This window comes from Sinocyclocheilus anshuiensis, unplaced genomic scaffold (genome assembly GCF_001515605.1).
Source record: "Sinocyclocheilus anshuiensis isolate Anshui unplaced genomic scaffold, SAMN03320099.WGS_v1.1 scaffold1425, whole genome shotgun sequence".
Taxonomy (NCBI): domain Eukaryota; kingdom Metazoa; phylum Chordata; class Actinopteri; order Cypriniformes; family Cyprinidae; genus Sinocyclocheilus; species Sinocyclocheilus anshuiensis.
In genome coordinates this window covers 382,449-403,805 of record NW_015551044.1, presented here as the reverse complement: position 1 = coordinate 403,805, position 21,357 = coordinate 382,449, and the positions used below count along the sequence as shown (strand labels likewise).

Below are 21,357 nucleotides of genomic sequence, written 5' to 3'. Positions count from 1 at the left end.
ATTAAATTGTTTTATGAATTCAACTGATTAGACATGTTTTTTTATTATTAACATTTAATTAAACCATTAACCCATTATAAATTAATCAAAAAAGAATTCAACGGAAAAGACAAAATTTGGGAAAAATAAAAGATTTTTTATAGGGCTCAAAAAATGTAATTTTTAATAAAAAATTTAAAACTTGAATAAATTGCTTTTAAATTGTATAAGTCTCATGATTTCAATTACTTAATAATGCTTTTTGATTAATATTATTTAACTATTCAAATGGAATCCAGAAAAATTAAAGCAGGAAAAATCGAATTTGGGAAAAAAATACTATTACGTCTATATTATGTTTAAGAGAAATTACAACAAAAATTGTAACTTCAAAATTCATTTACACAATTCCCGACCCCAGTTCTTCCTCAGAAGTAATCCTTATATCAGCCTGGGTACTTGCACACAACTTGTGTTTGCTGGCAAATTGAGCGTAAATCTAGCCAATCACACACAAGCATGCTGTTTTAAGATATTTTTGTGTGCAATATGCATATATAGAAAGCATGCGTCATTTTGAAGGAATAGCAGGTATCAGTAAATATGTACCAGTAGCTCATGTTGTTAAAGTGCTCTGTAAACTGGGTCAGATTTGGACTTTTCTCTTCATTCTGTTCCTTCGCCCAAAGCAGCACCTCAGGAATCTGAAGACAGAGATGACAGTGAGAGATGACAGTGAGAACAGCAGGTATTACTTTTTACACTCACAAATCTCAAAAATCTTTTTTTCCATTACTATATCAAGTAAAACAGTGTCTGTTTCGGCCTTTGTTTGGCTGCGGAAGCATGGTAGCGGGCTTTGTTTTTGAACGCACTTCATTCCATGAAACGCTTATTCTTGGCCCCATTTATTCTGGTAAATAATTGACCAACAAAAAACATATTAAAATTAAGATACAAATTATACCAAACGAAACTCGTTCGAAAAAAGTGATTCTACAAACAAAAACGTACGAAGTGGTCAAAAAATTATGTCTGACCCACTTCCCTTCTTCCGGCGTACTGCCGTCCAATTTACCACGCCCTTATAACGTTTACAATTTTCTTAATTAGCAAATTGAACTAAACAAAACACAAACAAATAATATTTAAACATAAATAATATAAAATAAAAATACTTTCTTAAATGGCTACAACAGTGTCTGTGTGTGTGTGTGTTACCTCAATCTTGTAAAACAGTTCTGCATCCAGCAATGTCAGCTGATCGGCGATCTCATGACTGCGGAAATCATGCAGCGTGCCAGGCCTGTGGAGAAAGAACCGATTAAACACAGACAAACCCGCACAGATGAGACCTGCCCCGATGACCCCTGAACTTTGACCTTTACCTGGCAGAGACGCCCCGCGCGGCGAGAGGTTTCAGCATGTGCATGTGTCGCAGGAGCCTCTTCTGTTCCACTTTATCGAGGACGTTCTTTCGCAGGACCCTCGCCAGACTCAGCTCTCCATTACAGACCAGCCGGAAGACCAGATCCATCAACTGCCGCAGGATGTCCTCGGTCAACTCCACCGGGGCGTGTTAGAACAAGCCATTTTAGGTAGGTGTGGCTGACTCTTAACTTTTATAAAGAATATCTCTTTGGATTTGAGACTTTAGTCTTTGCAACTTTACAGATCTTCTTTATGCACCAAGAGCTTGTAACACTCCAAAGAGAAAGGAAAACTTGAAATCGCATCATATGACCCCTTTAAGCTTAACTTGAAGAAATTGTGACAAATATATCGCAGTAGAACATACTTTTCATAGTAATAATATTAATATTTTTTAAGGAATATTGTATAATTGTATAACAATAATAATAACAAACCTCTGTTTTGCATCACTTATCTGACAAAAATAAAAGGAATTGTTAAATTTAAATTTGATTACATTTTAAAAATATGAATTAATTTAATGTTTGACGCATTAATTTGAATACCACCATTTTGATAATACAGTTTCATTAAATTTTAAATCCAGAAACATTACAACAGCCAACACAGAATTTCTGGGGGAAAAAAGTACAAATAAATAATAAAACTTCAAAGGGCCATATTAATGTTTTTTTTTTCTTTCTTTATGTTAAAGTTCTCTGTAAACTGGGTCAGATTTGGACTTTTCTCTTCATTCTGTTCCTTCGCCCAAAGCAGCACCTCAGGAATCTGAAGACAGAGATGACAGTGAGAGATGACAGTGAGAACAGCAGGTATTACTTTTTACACTCACAAATCTCAAAAATCTTTTTTTCCATTACTATATCAAGTAAAACAGTGTCTGTTTCGGCCTTTGTTTGGCTGCGGAAGCATGGTAGCGGGCTTTGTTTTTGAACGCACTTCATTCCATGAAACGCTTATTCTTGGCTTACAATTTTCTTAATTAGCAAATTGAACTAAACAAAACACAAACAAATAATATTTAAACATAAATAATATAAAATTAAAATACTTTCTTAAATGGCTACAACAGTGTCTGTGTGTGTGTGTGTTACCTCAATCTTGTAAAACAGTTCTGCATCCAGCAATGTCAGCTGATCGGCGATCTCATGACTGCGGAAATCATGCAGCGTGCCAGGCCTGTGGAGAAAGAACCGATTAAACACAGACAAACCCGCACAGATGAGACCTGCCCCGATGACCCCTGAACTTTGACCTTTACCTGGCAGAGACGCCCCGCGCGGCGAGAGGTTTCAGCATGTGCATGTGTCGCAGGAGCCTCTTCTGTTCCACTTTATCGAGGACGTTCTTTCGCAGGACCCTCGCCAGACTCAGCTCTCCATTACAGACCAGCCGGAAGACCAGATCCATCAACTGCCGCAGGATGTCCTCGGTCAACTCCACCAGACTGACACACAGACAACACCAAGAGGTCAATCAATCACACATACACTGCTGTTCAAACGATTGGGGTCAGTAAGATTTAATTATTCATATTTTTATTCAGCGAGGACACATTAAATTGATCAAAAGTGAGAGAAAAGACATTTATAATGTTACAAAAGATTTCTACTTCAAGTAAATGTTCTTTTGAACTTTTTTATTCACAGTTTCCACAAAAATATTTTGCAGCACAACTGTTTCAACATGATAATAATAATAAATGTTTCTTGAGCAGCAAATCAACATATTAGAATGATTTCTGAAGCATCATGTCACACTGAAGACTGGAGTAATGCTGCTCAAAATTCAGCTTTGCATCACAGAAATAAGAATATATTTAAATAGAAAACAATTATTTAAAATTTAGTAATATTATTTTGTATTTTTGATAAATAAATGCAGCCTTGGTGAGCAGAAGAGACTTTCAAAAACATTCATCAAATTGTTAAATATGTTACATAAAATATAGCTATTCAAACTGAAAGTCCTAATTATATATATATACACACACAAACAAACCAAAACAAATAGGAACATTATTTAAATTAATCAATTTATCATTTGATCCAATCATTTGATCTAGTACATTGAATAAATTTCTTGAATGAACTTATTATCATCAGTCAATTTTGATCAATTTAATGTGATCTTGCTGAATATATGAATATATTTTTAAATGATTATGAATAAATGATTAATTCGTTTAAAAAAAAAAAACAATCACCATGAACTTGTACATGTTTATGACATGTTGCTATTCATGTTTAAGTCCTTAATTGTGTTTCTGGCAGATAAAATACTGCGTTTACTGCAAAAATAAACTGAAAACATTTTCTTCTTTAACTTATTTTCCAGCTTCAACTTAAGTTAGCTACCTTTTGTTAGTAGTAGCTACATTAAAAACAACAACAACATGCATTGACTCACCAGAGTTCATCCACGACTCTCACCAGCACAAAGAACGTGTTTTTACTGACACGCTTCCTAAAGGTGTCTGGACTGTGACAGAACCGAGTATATGTGCAGCGCAGTCAAGAAAAAACACACCATGCAAACTGACTGCTACTAACAGATAAAAATAAACCACACAGTAGAAAGGATATCTGTAGTGTAGTTTTTTAATGAGGTCTTCAGGCGTTATGAAGGTTCTGTAGGTGGTGAGGAAAGCCTCGCAGTACAACACCAAATCTACAACACAAACAGACAAATATGATTACTATGCATGCACTCAAGATATACAGCAAACCTCCATCACACAAACACTGCAGGAATCAATCAGCCTACAGACACTCTAATGCAAATTATAACAGAAAACATACTGACTGATCGAGCTTCATATGAAGAAAGCATGTGAATTACCTTTGCGGTCTGTTTCTGTAGCGTGAACTAACAGTATATCACCAGAGCCGGCTCTCACATCAGGACCATCATCATTCTATCAGAGAGAGAGAAATATTACTGCAGGCAACTGAAGTCCGGCTGCCCATCACAGCACTGCACCAGCTGACGTCTGTGTGTGTGTGTGTGTGTGTTTTAGACTTGCATCAACCACTACAGAATTACTCTCTAAACACTGGAGGAAACAGACAAAAGCTCTGACCTTGTCAAAAAACACAATACATCAAATACACACATGCAACAGATTTCCAACAGAACTCTGTTAGCTTAATTCCTCTGTGATTCCTCTTTCTTTACCAATAACACAGCATATTTTTAACTCAAATTAATATTTTTTTTCAATCTATTGATTTATCTGATAAGCCATGTAATAAGCAGAATAATGAACATGACATGTGGAATTAATCCTACAGTGATTTTATTTTGCAGTTATGATTGGCTGACTGTACATCACATACATAATTATGCTAATTTGATTGTCAATTTACATACTATTTGTGCCTCTAGAGTTTTGTCATCTGTAAAGTAAGTACTAATTCAGTTCTAAACAATTTTTGTTTAACCAATGAATCTCCATGAATTATCAATTGTTTGTGGTATGCCCTCGCATAAGACCAATTTCTACGTGATGAAATTGTTTATATCTTTGCATAAAATTTTTTTTTGTTACATTTCTATGACTTTTAAGATTTTAAGAATTTTCAAAACTTTTCCCGAAGTGGAAATGTTAAAATATGAACATATTGAAATACATGCACGGTATAACATATTTAAAAATATCCATATTTACATGATGCATACATGGATAAATGAATAAAAAAAATAAAGTAATAAAATCCATTACAAATGCATAAATACACAAATAAATCCATGCATGAATGGATAAATAAATGCATAAACAACTGCATAAATGCATGCATAAATGGATAAATTAATCCATGCACAAATGCATAAATAAATGTTTAAATAAATAAATGCATAAATCCAGGCAAAAGTAGACAAATAAATGCACAAATAAATTCATGCAAAATTGCATAAACAAAAGTATGAATAAATAAATACAAATAACCAATCAAATCAATGCTAATATTCCCAGGTTTATCATGACAGTGTTCATCCTGGCTTTTGGTTTGAGCCGTTTAATAAAGATTGAGCTGTTTAAACAGTATTATTACCTCTGCTTTGAATGTGATGCGGCTCATAATCTCATTATGATCAATGAGGGACAGTTCATCAACATCATCGATCTGACCATGACTGGGTTTCTTCGGCCTGTGAGCGAGAGAAAACATATCACAAGTATTTACATATCTCTAACCTGTCCATATGACAGCAAACACACACGTACAAAGACTGGAGTTCATACCTGTCCTTAGACAAGGCTTCCTTGCTATTGGAGGTGGGTATGTGAGGGGTGTGGTCCTGAAGCACATCGTCACATGATGAGGGGTCCTGAAGAATTCAGACAAATGTATAATTGCACTCCAAACACATGCACACACAGCTTAACGCAATGACACGCATACTTACAGTGCGGTGTGTGTTTTCTCCATTAGCCTGTGTGGAGGAGTACAGGTTCACATACTCTCCCTCACCGCCTTCATCCACACTTTCACTCTAGAGCAAAAACAACAGGGACAACCGCCACAGATCGGTCAGACAGCCAGCAAATATCCACCATCAAACACACCATGTGAACGTTTCTCATGACATACAGGAAGAATGTGAATTCTGTGTTGCATTCTGTGCAAAATACCATTTTAATTACCATCAAATTACAGATGTCTCTTTTATTCATTCAGAAAACTCAAGACTTTATTCTGAAAACAAATTATATGACACAGAAATTACATGCAGTGTCTATTGAGCACTAGATGGCGCTCGTTGACATTATTTTGCACAATGTAAATTCACATTCACAAGGACCTGCACATAATCTGACAGTCCACATTGCATTTTCAGGAAAATTAGAGATAAAGTTAAAGGCAATTATGCATGTGTGTCTAAGGTAGCTATGCTTTTCAGACAACTGCAACTCCTTTTGAAGACGTCTTTCGTGGGAAAAAGTCATTCATGCTTTATTTTTAATTCTAGAAATGCAATACATAAAGTTATGTAGTGATTATGGTTTGATTCATTTAAAATTCAATAAGTCCATATTTATATAACTGCTGAACATGTGTGTGAGTTTTTGAGGGTGTGTTTACCGCAGAGGTAAGAAGTGAATCAGAAAGAGAAGACTCGGAAGGAAGACAGACGGCCAGAGAGTCCAGAGAGCTGGTCAAGGACCCGTTAGAGACACCCCCACCATCTAGAGCTCTGCCGGCATTGGTCAAACCAACCAGATCGGAACTCTGTGATCGGTCGAGACAGAAGAAATGGGAGAGGAAAGATGGAATCAGAGGAAGTATATGGAAGAAATCTGAAAAGGAGGAAAAAGATCGGAGAACGGAGAGGGAAATATGCTCCATTTTGCGTAAAATACTAGGACAGTGAGTTATAACTATAAAGAGAAAACCTCCAACAGACGACACAACACAACACTGGACAAGTCAAATCCTGGCTGAACTTCCGGATGTTGCTCAGAGGGATTACAGCACCTGCAGGGACTCGCCCGGATCACCAACAACATTCCAGATCATCCCATTACACACACACACAGCAAACATGGTCCAACATGTTTCCCAGAGAGATCGGGATGAGCATCCCCCATTCTATTCTGTCTGGTACATTCCAGCATGTAAGCATTCCACAGAGACTCAGAGGAGGGAGCGAGGAAAAGAGATAGAAAGAGAAAAAACTTCCATATGGTTTCTCACAATCTTACACACACATATACACACACACACACACAGATAGAGGTCACTTACTCACCAACATGTTGAACTCTTTCCTTAGGCAAACACACACACGCTCACATAAACATCATATTGCTTCTGCTCTGACCTCTAAGGTCAGGGGTCAAGAGCACAGAACATTCCGGGACAATTCCCAGATTCTGTTATCATGACAATCTAGTCCCTAAAACTCATCACCAGGGAAAAGAACTCCAAATAGCACCTCGTGATAACCATCAGTAATAACCAGTGTTTATTATATACTATTATAGTGTTTGAGTTAGCCTTTATTTTTATATTTTCAGTTTTCATTTTAAGTTTTAGTTATTTTATGTGCTTTTGTAATTTTTATTCATTTTTTAAATAGTTATAATTATTTATAAATATAATTATGTAACCACATCACGAGTAGACACGCCCCTTATTGCTGATTGGCTACAAGTTTGTTTTGCGATTCGGCCCGAATCAGTTTTCTAAAGTGTTTTTGAAAAATCACTTACTCTGCCTTTAATAATTATATTTATTTTAAATGTAAGCACTTTAATGAAAATTAAAAAAAATACTGCCTTGGCAACTAACTGAAATAAAATTAGTTTCATTTAAATTTGATTTGATTTTAGATTTATTTCAATTAACAAAAACAATTTATTTTATAGTTGTAGCTAACAATAACAACACTAGTAATAATAAAAGACTCTCTGAAGTCCATTTTCAGTGTAGCAGTTTTTAAAAAGCCAAGTAAGCCATAGACCAAAAATAAATATAATAAATACTTTTTATAAAAACTATAAAAAGTTTATATAATAAATAATAAATACATTTTATATAAAACTATATTTATGCATTTATTTATTTGTTTTCAGTGATGACAGAAAAATTATTAAATCCTGGAAACATTACATGTCATGCCTAGTGTTTTTTTCTAGGTGATACTATCAACAGTAGAATCTGAAATTCTAGACAAAATATCACAGCTTCATACAGCATAAATAGACTCTGAGCTGATGAGCTTAGACGCACTGCTGAAAATCTCTGATCAAATCTCTCATATAAACAATGACACATTCTGAATGATCTCAAGTCTAATAAAAAAATAAAAAAAACTCTAGAGATAACAAGACACTGTTAAATAATTCACCTCGTGCACACAACCCAAATTGATGCCAAAAATCTAAATTTTGACTACATAAACCACCTCTGATGCAATGAGCAAAATCTTCAAAAAACAAACAACTAAAAAAATTGTGTCAAATGCAGCACTGGAAGTTACTGGTGAAATCAAATGCAACTGGAGGCCAGAGTTAGTCAGTACAATAACATATATGCGGGGCATCCATGAGCACAGACCCAAAACTTAGGTTTAATGCTACATGAAGATTAAACAGCATTTTGATAAGCTCTGGACTTAAACCTTAAACCCAGATAAACAGATAAATGAAGACTAGATAAGCTTTTAGACTTAAACTTTAATCGGTCCAAAAAAAAACGTATTATATGACTTTCATTTTTATATAACATTCTTTTAGGAAAGGTATATATATATATATATATATATATATATATATATATACACACAGTGTGTATATATATAATTTATGTATGTAATTATTTTTATAGATTTTTATAAATTTGCAGCAGCAAAGAAATGAAGAGGCAATGTGAAAATAAGAGAAAGATGCTGCTGTGGCACAAATTTCCCACAGCATGTGAGTTCTGGCTTTGGAACCCAATCTAATCTGTATCTATTTCACAAAAAGCAAAAAAAACACATAGTTAATCCGTATTTTCCAGTTGACTTTACAGTGACCCTGACATGGCCACCAAAACAGTCACGTGTTGCCTAATCTAAAGAAGCTCAGTTTGACCTCTGACCTTCAGGAGCTTAGCCTCTGACCTGCTGCATGCTCCGCGCCCTCAGGCACTCACACTCATGCTCAGAACTCACCAGCTGTCTCTGTTTGGGAGGCAGCGCTGGCGGAGGGATGGGTTCGTGGACAGAGTCCGAGCTGCTGTAGGAATCGTTGAAGCCGTAAACCTCCTGAAAGCGCTTGTTTCTCCGCTGCTCGTAAATACTCTCGTTCTGAGGCGTCTGATCATATATGCGGGGCATCCATGAGCACAGACCCAAAACTTAGGTTTAATGCTACATGAAGATTAAACAGCATTTTGATAAGCTCTGGACTTAAACCTTAAACCCAGATAAACAGATAAATGAAGACTAGATAAGCTTTTAGACTTAAACTTTAATTCAGCTCCCGGCAAAAAAAAAAAAAAAAAAACCCAAAAGGGCAAAGTGGACTCACAAACTCCATAAGTCACATCTGAACAGTGGTTTAATAAACACCCCAGAGAGACGTGTGAAAAATAATGACAAAACCATATGAAGAGTCCAAACCACACACAAAATGACCAGAACACACTGAAAACAGATGATATATAAGCAAACCTACATTACACATAATACACATAGTTCATAAAACATGAAATTACATGTAAATTACTTGTGATTCTTTATAAGAATGAATTTAATAGCACAGAAATGTATTCTGCTCAAGAATGACACTTTAATTAATTGTTAAAAATGTTAAAATTTGGATTACATTTAAAAAATTGGACTGATTATTATAATTTTTTTTAAATATCTGAAGAGAGAAGATAAAATCTTTTGTAATTGTTCACATGCATGTTACATTCCTGACTGCTGACACTCACCACAGGTGTGGTCAAAGAGGCGTGGCCACTGAGGAAGGAGTTAGACACTGATAGGCTGAGACCAAGAGCAGGCTCCGCCTCCTCTGCAAGCCCAGCAGGAGGAGGGAGAATTGAAAAAGAGGAAGAGGAGGAGGATGAAGGAGGAGAAGAAGTGTAGGAGGCCTAGAGCGCAAGAGAGAGAAACATGGGACAGGAAGAAGAGAGACAGAGAAAAGAACAAAAAAAATGAAATGAGGTTAAAAAAAAAAGTGAGTTATATCAAAAAGTAGAAAATGATTTAAAGGCAACATGAAATGTAATGCTTTTACATTCTTTTTTGAATATACACCATTATCAATATATCATGTAATTATGTATTTACATTTACTTTGTATTTTATGTTTAAATAATATTATTTATATCTTTCACGGATGTAATAACTTTAATTTATTTAGTAAGAAAGTAAATCGGGTCAATTTGGATTTCCATGTTGCCTTTAAAAAAGAAATTAACAGAAGAGAAGAAAAGAGCACCAGAAGAGAAGAAAACTATTGACTACAATTTTTTATATATTAAAATTTAAAAAAAGTATGTAATAATAGGAATCGTTGAAGCCGTAAACCTCCTGAAAGCGCTTGTTTCTCCGCTGCTCGTAAATACTCTCGTTCTGAGGCGTCTGATAGAAGACGGACGGCTGCGGTTCAGAGTAATCCTCCACAAACTGCATGTACTGGAGGACTACAGAGAGAAAAGAGTTACACACATGAAATAGAGCCATTTTCTTGATTTCTATTTCACAATAAAAAAACTACTGTATTCTTTTATTTAGACCTATGAAAATGCAGATCCTGTTGTAGATAACAGTGAAAAATCATATCAACTTAAACTGAAATAACATCTTGCATTACAGTAATTACATGAGAAAGAGTGTTTTGGTACTGAGAACTGACTAATTAATTTAAAAATATTAAAATGATCTGGCAATGCATAAAATCTTGAAATGGGCTTAATTTTTCTTATGCAAAATATAATATTTATTTAATGGTATTTTTTCAGTTTTATGTGCTTTATTGGCATGACAAAAAGTGTACATTTTATTTCTAAGTCAGTGCAAATAAAGCAAAAATTTTAAAATTAAAAAAACAAAAATTTATTTTTATTTATTATATAATAAAAAAATCCCTGGGGGTAAGCAGATAAACATAAAATTGTCATTTTTGGGTGAACTATCCCTTTAAATGGCCCTAAAAATAGGCTTTATTTTCTTATACACAATATAATTTCTTATTGATTCGTTTTACAAAATATGACCCAGACATGTTTCTGGATGGTATTTCAAGAGACCCACTAAAAAAATATATATATATGTAAAATTGTTCTCTTACTCTGCTTGCCCTTCTTCTCTGGCAGCGGCGGCGGGCTGTCGGTGTCGGTACAGCATGAGAAATCGTCGTCTCCTCTGTTGACCTGCAGCAGCAGCGAGGCCGGCATCAGCAGCGGGAACGGCGGCGGCAGCTGCTCCTCTTCTGACAGGTTCTCGTAGTGCGATGGGAGGCGCTCGTAAAGAGGGTACGCCGATATGATCGGCACCGACCGCCGCTTCTTCTGCGGGAGGGCGGGGGGAAGCACGCTATTGGTCGGCCCAGGTGTGAGGGGCGGGGTCCAGTACTCCAGGGAAGCCTGATTGGTGACGGGAGCGCTGAAACGCGGGTGGGCGGGGGCCTGGGCGGGGCTTAACGACTGAGACTCCCCGTGGCATTCTGGGAGAGGGCTCAGACTGCTGCCAGTGCCCGTCGGAAACGGTAAAGGCTCGGATTCGGATAGATCCTGATGCAGGAAGTCGTAATCGGGATCGTATCCCTCTAAAGAAAAAGAAAGAGAGGATCATATCCTGGTAAGTGTTCAAAAACCTTCAACTTTTATTCGTAATAGAGTTTGCATACCTAGTGTTTCACAGCTAGTGTTGCGAGAGCACTGGCCGCTGTCTCGCTCCAGTGACGAGAGCTGCTCGTCGGACTTGCTGAGTTTTCCCATACTGTTACAGGGAGAAAGACGAGGAGAATCCCCGCCGTATGACTGGCTCCCACCGGAGAAACGCCTCTGGAGGAGATCCACGTCAAACTCCTGCTGCTTTAAACACAGATCATGTGACAAAAACATCGTCGCTCTAGGTTTTGACACATCCATTGTTTTAAAATAATTCTCTGAATGCACACTGCAACGACATGCAAAACTATTATATGTGATTTTGAATGAAGTTTTGAATACGATTTTATTATTATACGCGGTTTTGAATTTTGCATGTCTTTATGAAGTTTTATGCTCTCTCTTTGTTTTTAGCTTTATTGGCATGACAAAAACTGTACATTTGTATTACTAAAGCAGTGCAAATCAAACTAAATATCAATAGTGCAAATGGTAAAATAGAATTAATGTAAATGAAAATAAAAAATCTAAAATTAAATAAATTAAAAGTAAAAATTAAAAAAATATATTTTTTTTAGCTTTGGGTGTTTCATGGTTTCCTGTGTACGCAGATATTTCTTGAGACGAGGAAAAAAAAAAAGATCGGATAGGGAAAGCTCGGGCTTTGTGTGGATGTAGCCTTAGTTAATGATCAGAACACCGATCAAAACACCATTCAATATTACACACTTCACTTTCAAGTTAAGAAATCAGCACTACACTTCTTGTTGTGGTTAAAAAATAATCAATAATCAGGATTAGGCACGGTGCAAAGGTCAAGGGTCATTCTCAGGTGCTGTACCTGTCTAAGAGCTCCAGGAGGCAGGTTGAGACCACATGGGACTCGACTCATCGGCGCTACCACGGCAACACGTGTGGGGGAGGGGGCCGACTGTCGCTTCTTGGGAGGCAGAGCGGGCGGGCTATGGCACAGTATGCAGAAATATGCAAATGAGCTCACAAGTATGAAAGAAACAATGTAACAAGGTCAAACGAAACGAGCACAGACAGTCCACACACAGTTAGTGAGGGTCTAGCCTGGAATTTAATTGGACACACACACAAACGCTAACACACACATAAAAGTAGCACAGCGTTGGAATGTGTGGTGGGTGGTGAGTTCAGATCTTGGGTTTCCCTGACAATTCTTTACACTTCAATGAAGCTCTAGCGGGTAACCACGGCAACATTCGAATAAACTAATCATAGAACACCCAGTGGGAGGGATTAGAGTGGGATGCAGCGCTAGTCAACAATCCTGACGGAATGCATACAGGATTCCATTTGGAATTTTTGGAATAATTTGACAAAATATGTAAAGGATCCAAATGGGAATCAATTAGAATCTTCTAAGGGTTTAATTAAATACAACTGAATAAACAGAAATTTTAACAGGAGTTCAAGAATATTGTCAGACTACTAGACATTTTAAGGGATAGTTCACACAAAAATTTAAATCTGTCATCATTTACCCTCAAGTTGTTCTAAACCTGTATGAGTTTCTTTCTTTGTTGAGCACAAAAGAAGATATTTTGAAAAATGTCGGTAACCAAACAGCTGATGGTAGCCATTGACTTCCATAGTATTTTATTCCCCCTACTACGGAAGTCAATGGCTACCGTAAACTGTTTGGTTACCAACATTCTTTAAAAATATATTTTTTGTGCTCAACTCATACAGGTTTGAGGGTGAATAAATGATAACATTTTCATTTTTGGGGGAAGTATTTTTTTGTATTTGAAAAATCCTGAAAATAATCTTTTGATGTACTAAAGGAGAAATGTATCCTATTGAGAATGATGATATTCCTATTGGGACTAAAACTAAAACTGAAACTAAAACAATAATTGTTTTCATGAAAATGTTAACTGAAATAAAATAAATAAAAATAAAAAAAATATTTCAGCCAGTTGCCAAGGTAAAATTTCTCATCTTTATTTAATTATCTTCATGTACTAAAATAACTAAAACTAAAATTGAAATAAATTAATAAAATCTATAAAAACATACATATAAAAAACGATATATACTAAAAATGACAGAAACGCAACAAAATTACATTTTTTTTTTGTAAAATTAACATAAAATGAAACTATTAAAATAAAAAAACTGATTCAAATATTAATAAAACTAGAATAGTATCAATGATACAAAAAAAATATTTCACTCAGACATTGCTGGTAAATTTCACAAAAAACATGTTGAATTAAACAAGAAATTTAGAAAAGTAAAAACACTGAAATAGTATTTTCAGTGAAAAAAATTATAATTTCGGTTTTATTTACAACTTTTTACACTTCTACATTCACTTGCATGTTATAAAATATGCCCATTAGGATCCTACAAATTATTATAGAAATTCCATTCACATTCTTTGAGGATTTACAGACTAGTCCTCATTGGTCAGCCATGCAAATTCACTGCAATCAGGCTTTCCAATGATTGGCCGTCACTCTGCAACGTGCAATCCAATTGGACGCACACTGCCACACAACCACATGCAGCTAAGTGCCGCCGTCCAATCAGGGAGGCCGAGGGGTGTAACTGTGTTGTGTCAAAATGCACACAGAGAACACCATTGGCTAACGTACGTATCCATCGCTGTGGCCCTCCGCTGCCCGGCAACAGGATCGGAGCACAACTGCATCCTGTTCCTGGCCCAGGACAACCAAACGATCACAGAGTACAGAGAAAGAGGATGAACAAACGATTCCAGAAAAATAATGCACAAAAATGGATGAAAATGCAGAAAAGACAAAGATGATGTGTGATTGAAAGACACAAAGAAGATTGCGAGAAATACAGATACAGTGGTTGAAAGAATCACATTGTATATAACAAACTAAACAGACATTAGAGTTGATGCTATATTTAATTTTACGCAAATGGAAATGAGGCTGTAAGGGATGGAAGTACAGTTCATTCAATATCTCACGCTGAGTTTAATAATGGCTGATACTGATGCAAAATGATGCAAAACTGAGTGCAGGTGGCTGATGGACAATATAACACCGTTATATATTAAAATATTAGAGACACACAGATAATAGGTTTGACATTTTTACAGATATTTACAGTATTCCACTAAATCACTTATTTAATATTGGGTTTTCTACTAAAATGAGAACAAAACAAAAATTCACAAACTGAGAAAGACATTGTGAAAATAAACAGCGTTGAATAAACATATTGCCAATAAAATGGGTTAAATTACTTATTTTCTGACTGTGCACAATATTATTATTGTAAAGTAGGCTGTTCTACTTCAGATAAAATAACTTGACATGGCTATAATTATTAATAATTATTCATATTTAAAAATGATAAATTATATAAATAATTAGATTTAACTATGCAAAATAAGATTCAATTTAAAATTTTAAATACATTAAATTTTTTAATTAAATTAACATTTGTCATAATATTAACCGAATTTTCATATAAAAATAAAATATTTTATATATGATATTGAAAATTTGAATCTGAAAAAAAAAAAAAAATCCCTAAATATCAGTCGATTTATTGGTGCATCATTAATAGAAAATGTACATTTACACAAATTTCTATTGCAAAACCACACAAATTATGAGAATTAAATGTGACCTGCAGACGTGTGAGATTTTGAGTTTTCAATGATGTCGAATTAAATATGCTATGTACTCTGACTTACATAAATAGCTACCTTGATTTCATACACCCTCCACACACACCTCTTCTCATCAGATGGTAAAAATCAACTCACAACTAGACTTGTGCTGGTATTCGGATACCTATTGGTCTTTATAGTTCTTTTGCACTTTAATCTGTGTAAAACTTTTAACTTTATACATTTTTCTGTATTGCTTTATTGCATTTAAATGTTCAGTTATTCTTGTTATAAGAAAATAAAGTTATTAAACCTGTTATACTGTATTATGACAGCACTTTTTTTTAAAACTAAATTTCAATACCGCGATAATACCGTATACAGTGATAAAAGCATTAGCAATTAATCGCAACATGAAAATTTGATACCGGCATATCCCTACTCACAACCATCCATATGTGACCTTTGCAGAAAGTGTGTATGATGCGATTTTACTACTACGTGTCTCTAATCACAGACAAAAAGTAAACGGAAAAACAAACTTCTGCTTCGGAAGCCAAGCGTCACCGAGAGAGGATGCTGTTACATGTGTGTCTGTGTGTGTCGGATGTGTTCTCATTCAAATATATTTAGATGCTTGTGGAAAAAAGCAGGTTTAAGAATGAACATGACTCATCTGTGGGAAATTACCATCACTAAAGATACTACATACTGCAACTGCCTAGTACATGCTAAAATACTTCCTGAGTATACAGTACAGCACACACTAACTAGCGCACACTAAAGTACACTTGATGTTCACCCCATCAATGCATCCTACACACTACACAAGTTTACCTTAATCTGTCAGCTGTAAAGGAAACAGTGAGGTGTTAAATAATTTGGGACACAACCAATATGAAGGCCTGTTTGGAATGGCATACTGAACTAAAATTCAATATGTATTCTGGGCTTACATATCATTATTACATACTTTCTGTATGCATGGGATTCTTCAATGAGCTACTACATTTACTAGAAAGCAATCCCACAATGCGACAAGCTCAATCTTTTGATTTCAAGTGAGCTAAATGAACCCAAAAGTAGTATCTACTTTAAAAAAAAAATGTTTTGTGAAACTATCATTTCTTTTTTAGTTTTCTGAACCCACAAACAACAATACTTTCATATTTCTAAAGCCGTGCCCCTCACCTGTGCTCTGCCAGTTTTACTCCAGGTAGAGGAGGTTTGGGCGGAGCAACCTCTTCCTCTGACATGTCAGTCAAGCTGTCAGTGGGCGTGACAATGGGCGTGGTCTTACTCAGGATCGCTTTCTCTCGCTCGGTTAGAGGATTTTCACACACACTGAGATAGAGAGACAAACATTATTAACTGTCACTATGCAAAATGGGTAAATTCATATCGGCATTTACGACTGTACCTGTCCGTTTTGGCCACAGGAGGCACTGGTTTGCTGGGGGACGTCGGGGACGGTTGCTCCTGTTTCTCTATAGTGAGTTTCACCAGCTCCTGTTACAAACACACACCCTCGGGTTATAAATATGCCTGTGTTGTTTTAACCTTGTCACATGCACTTCTCATCCCCTCACCTTCACACCATCCAGCACAGCTTTGATCACCGTGGTGACGGTTGCCACAGTTTCCTTGTCGTCGAGGTCGATGCCCTCCAGCATCACCTGGTCGGACCAGCGAATGAGATTCGCCAAACTCTGATAGACGCGGTTATGACAGGAGGACACTGCCGAGCTACGGTTAGGGAGATGGATTTTAAATTTAAGAAAAATGGAGTGAGGGCTGCATGCAAAGAAAACCATGGTATTACCATGGTACATATCGAAATACCATGTTATTATTGATTTGATAATGCTGGTACACTCACCTGTGCTGTATCCGAGCCTCTACATGCATCACAGGCAATATGGCCTCCAATACTTTACTAGCCGAACCAGGAAGCATCTGCAAAACCTTCGTATCGACGTTCATCTTGTCCACAATCGTCTTAAAGTAACGTAGAGCACTCACCACCTCCTTCTCCTGTTCCTCCAACCGACTCACCTTCTGTTGAAAGACAGAGTGGAAAGCTGATTTTTAAGGTGATAGAGCAGCAATAGACTTAATGTAGAGTTGAAACAGAGCAGTCGTAGTGTTAATATACAGCTAAGAAGCTGTTGATTCAAACTTTACAGACTAACATGAGGGTGAGTTTGGAATAACATGAGGGTGAGTAATTAATGACAGAATTTTCATTTTGGGGTGAACTAACCCTTTAAAGAGGGTATACAGTTAATGTGCACTGATGTAGAGGGGGAGTAAGGTTACGGTGGAGTTCTGAGGGTGTAAAGTAAATGTTTACTGTGGTAGAGCAGCAAGAGATTTACTGTAGATTCAAAGTTGATGTTTGCAGTGATAAAGCAGCAACAGAGTTACTGCAGAGTTTAGGTAGAGTAGCAGTAGGTTTACTACAGAATTGAGAGTAGAGAGTTAATATTGATATAGAGCGACTGTTGAGTTACTGAACAGTTGAGAGGGATATGTTTAGAGTTACAGTAGAAGTAGGATGGTGTAAAGTTAATGTTCAATGTCATAGAGCAGCACTAGATTTACTGCATAATATTCATAGATACAGAGCGACTGTAGAGTTACTGTACAGTTGAGAGGGTTGTATTTACAGTTACTGTAGAAGTTGGAGGGTGGAAAGTTTATTGTGGTAGAGCAGCAGTAGATTTACTCCAGAGTTGTGAGTACATAATATGTAAAGGTGTTACATAATATTCATTGATATAGAGTGACTGTAGAGTTACTGTACAGTTGAGAGGGTTGTGTTTACATTAAGGTAAAGTTCTGTGGGTGGAAAGTTAATGTTCACTGATAGAGCAGCACTAGATTTACTGCAGAATTAAGAGTAAAGAGATTATCATTGATATAGAGTGACTGTAGAGTTACTGCACAGTTGAGAGGGTTGTATTTAGCAACGGTAGTGTTAGGAGGGTGTTTACTGTCTGTGATTGAGCACCACTAGGTTTACTGCAGAATTGAGAATAGGGAGTTAAAATGTATTGATATAGAGCGACTGTAGAGTTACTGTACAGTTGAGAGAGTTTTATTTAGGGTTACTGTAGAAGTAGGAGGGTGGAAAGTTCATGTTTTATGCGATAGAGAAGCAGTAGAGTTACTATAGAGTTTGAAGTGTGAACAAAATTACTATTTATTAATGTAGAGTTACAGTAGAGTAACAGTAGAACTCAAAGGGAGTGCATAGAGTTGCTCTACCTTGTTGACAGGTTTCTCTGGAGTAGTCACCGTAGGCTCTGGCTGGAGCTGTTTGCTCTTCTTAGATGGAGCTCGTTTAATCGGGGAATGAAGTTTCATCAATTTCAATGCGAAAGAGGAGAGGTGAGACTTCTGGGATTCTGGAAAACAACAAAACAAAGGATAAGTTCACAAAACAAGCAAACAAAAGGAATAAAAGACAGTAATGCTTTTCATCAAAAAATCTTTTGTCTGTCACAGACCAAAAAACTCCAGACAATTCAGTAAATTCATTCTGGCTTCATCTCCGACAAACTCACAGCAGTGTTTTGGTTATCAGAGAGATGACAGATTCGTTTAGAGGGACGATCTGTCACTGAAAGAGGAGGGTGGGATATTTACAACCTGCAATCAATGTAAGATCAGAGTCATTTTATATAATCAACACAATTAAACTATACAAATAAACATACACAAGCCTTTCTGGCGATAAACATCACCAAACAAATGTTCTCCCACAGGCAATTACATAAACTAGAATCCCCGTCTGTGGGGTTTTATCATAATTGGAATTTTATGGGCCATTATTATAGAGAGAAAGAGAGAGAGACACTGCACATAAGCAGCTGGTGTATTTCTGAATTTATCTCCCTGTTCAAAGAAAGATCTGCTGTTAAAAAATACTCTCACATATGATGCTCAATTCCCATTCACCCACAGACACAAACTAAGCAGCACAGCTCATTCAAAAAATCATTATGATTATGATTATGACATTACAGCAATGAGGTCATTAACATAAGACTGCCCAGATTTACACAACAATTACGCAGTATTTAGGAACTTCAGCCCATTGTGAAAAATAACAGTGAGAAGTATGGCACTTTGTAGTGTTCAACATAATAGAGGTCGAAATCTTAAAGGTACAGCAGCAAAACACTGTTTAAAGTGTGTAATTTCTAGCATTAACAAACTAAATAGTCAAAGAGGGTGGAATATGGTCTTAAAAAATCCATTTATAACTGTTTTGGTGCAAGAAACCTAGACTGACATTCAAAAAGTTTAAGTGTGTACTCAGTACGGAGACCCTGTTGTCATACAAACTTTCTCAAAACACATGCATGCACATTTGAACTCTCGACCCCTCTTGAGAAAAAACACTAGACCCAGCAGTGCGTGTGATTCTGGGGGGCAAAAATGCAGGAAATTACATGTCATGTGTGTGTTTTGGTGTGTATATTGACAGCCATTGCTGCAGAAAAGGGCTCTGCCTTTCCGTTCAGAGCGTGCTCAGAACAATGCCTTCTGGGTAAAACGGAAAAGTCGTATTGTAACTAACATGGGTGGAGCCATTATGCTCTAATACACACACATACAACTCTTAATTACCCTCACACACACACACACACACACACACGCATGGTGGGTGTATAAGGGCCTGTAGGCTGACAGAAAAAGCAGTGGAGCGTGGGTAATGTAGTAGTTTAACAGTAACCACAACTAAAATCCATACTACAGATCCATATTACACACCAGCACTCACCAGTCAATCTCTACAATACAATACTGAGTGTGTAGGTGGGTGTGTCACACAAAGTTAATGCAGTTATGACTCAGACCAATTATTGTGCAATTAAAAGGATGATTTTTCATGCAGTGATGACTAACAATCACTATTATTATAGTATCATTGATACACTATAACGTTTTTTGTTAATATTATGTTTTTTTTTTTTGTTTCCATTGTCATTTAAAATGTAAGTTTTTGTCATTTTTAGCCTTTTTTTTTTTTTTTAAAGAAATATGTTTTTTTATTTTTTTATTTTGCAATTCAGCTTAAACTAAATAAAATAATAAATGATTTTGTGGCATCTAGCTGAAATAAAATAAACTTAAGTTCTTTTTTTTTTACCACAGTAAACATTCCAAGAAAATGTTTTTATGGTTTTAGTTTTAGTTATCGACAATAACCCTACAAACAACCACCAGAATCCACAGAGTATCTTTCATATACTACAATACATTTACATTTTTGCATTTGGCAAACGCTTTTATCCAAAGCGAGCTACATTGCAAACAAGAACTCAAACCAGTTTCTAAACTCTCAATGGTTTAGTAGATTAAATCAATAATTAGTGTAAAAGATCAGAAAGCACTGGATCAACAAGGTTTCATCTGCAAAACTCCTTAACATTACAAAAACTATATTAAGTTAAAGGTGGGGTAAGCGATTTCTGGTAGCCAATGTTGACATTTGAAATCACAAAAAAACAAACACACCCCTACCCCAAAAAGGTCTTGCCCCTATTTTGATAGCTCCGCCCCACACATACGTACGCAACCCAGGCAACGATTAGTTCTGTGAAACAAAGCAAAACCAATGTTACACCGTGTCTACACCGTACGCGAGTGGCGCGGTGTAACAAAATACTATAGAACTCATAATCAGTGATGCTGTCTACACCATAGATATATATATATACATATCTATGGTCTACACTGGATGCGGCGCGGCACGACACAACAAATCCCCGACAGAAAACTGCTGCTGCGTTCTATTTATGACGTATTGACACAAATTTCAAATGATTTTCAACGGTCGCTTTGTCGCTTCCAGTGTACTAGACAGACAGCTGTTGCGGCGCAGACACGGTGTTACTCACCTATCGAGAAGAAACAAAGCAACCTCGGCGTCCAATCGCAGGCCTTCCGCTCCTAGAGTTCTCTCCAGCGCTG

At 36.3% G+C, this 21,357-nt stretch overlaps 1 protein-coding gene across 1 annotated transcript in view; it reads right to left on the bottom strand.

Moving 5' to 3' along the window:
- Positions 1 to 21,357, bottom strand: part of LOC107661562 (rap guanine nucleotide exchange factor 1-like) — a 43,724-nt gene that overhangs the window by 4,860 nt on the left and 17,507 nt on the right. The window contains 21 exon segments of the mRNA XM_016451199.1: positions 589 to 683; positions 2,508 to 2,592; positions 2,675 to 2,860; positions 3,823 to 3,915; positions 3,999 to 4,083; positions 4,255 to 4,330; positions 5,469 to 5,565; positions 5,660 to 5,745; positions 5,824 to 5,910; positions 6,501 to 6,647; positions 9,843 to 10,050; positions 10,421 to 10,559; positions 11,207 to 11,683; positions 11,765 to 11,951; positions 12,589 to 12,709; positions 14,378 to 14,440; positions 16,564 to 16,716; positions 16,793 to 16,881; positions 16,962 to 17,118; positions 17,252 to 17,430; positions 18,643 to 18,782. Coding sequence (XP_016306685.1) covers positions 589 to 683; positions 2,508 to 2,592; positions 2,675 to 2,860; positions 3,823 to 3,915; positions 3,999 to 4,083; positions 4,255 to 4,330; positions 5,469 to 5,565; positions 5,660 to 5,745; positions 5,824 to 5,910; positions 6,501 to 6,647; positions 9,843 to 10,050; positions 10,421 to 10,559; positions 11,207 to 11,683; positions 11,765 to 11,951; positions 12,589 to 12,709; positions 14,378 to 14,440; positions 16,564 to 16,716; positions 16,793 to 16,881; positions 16,962 to 17,118; positions 17,252 to 17,430; positions 18,643 to 18,782 — 2,950 coding nt within the window.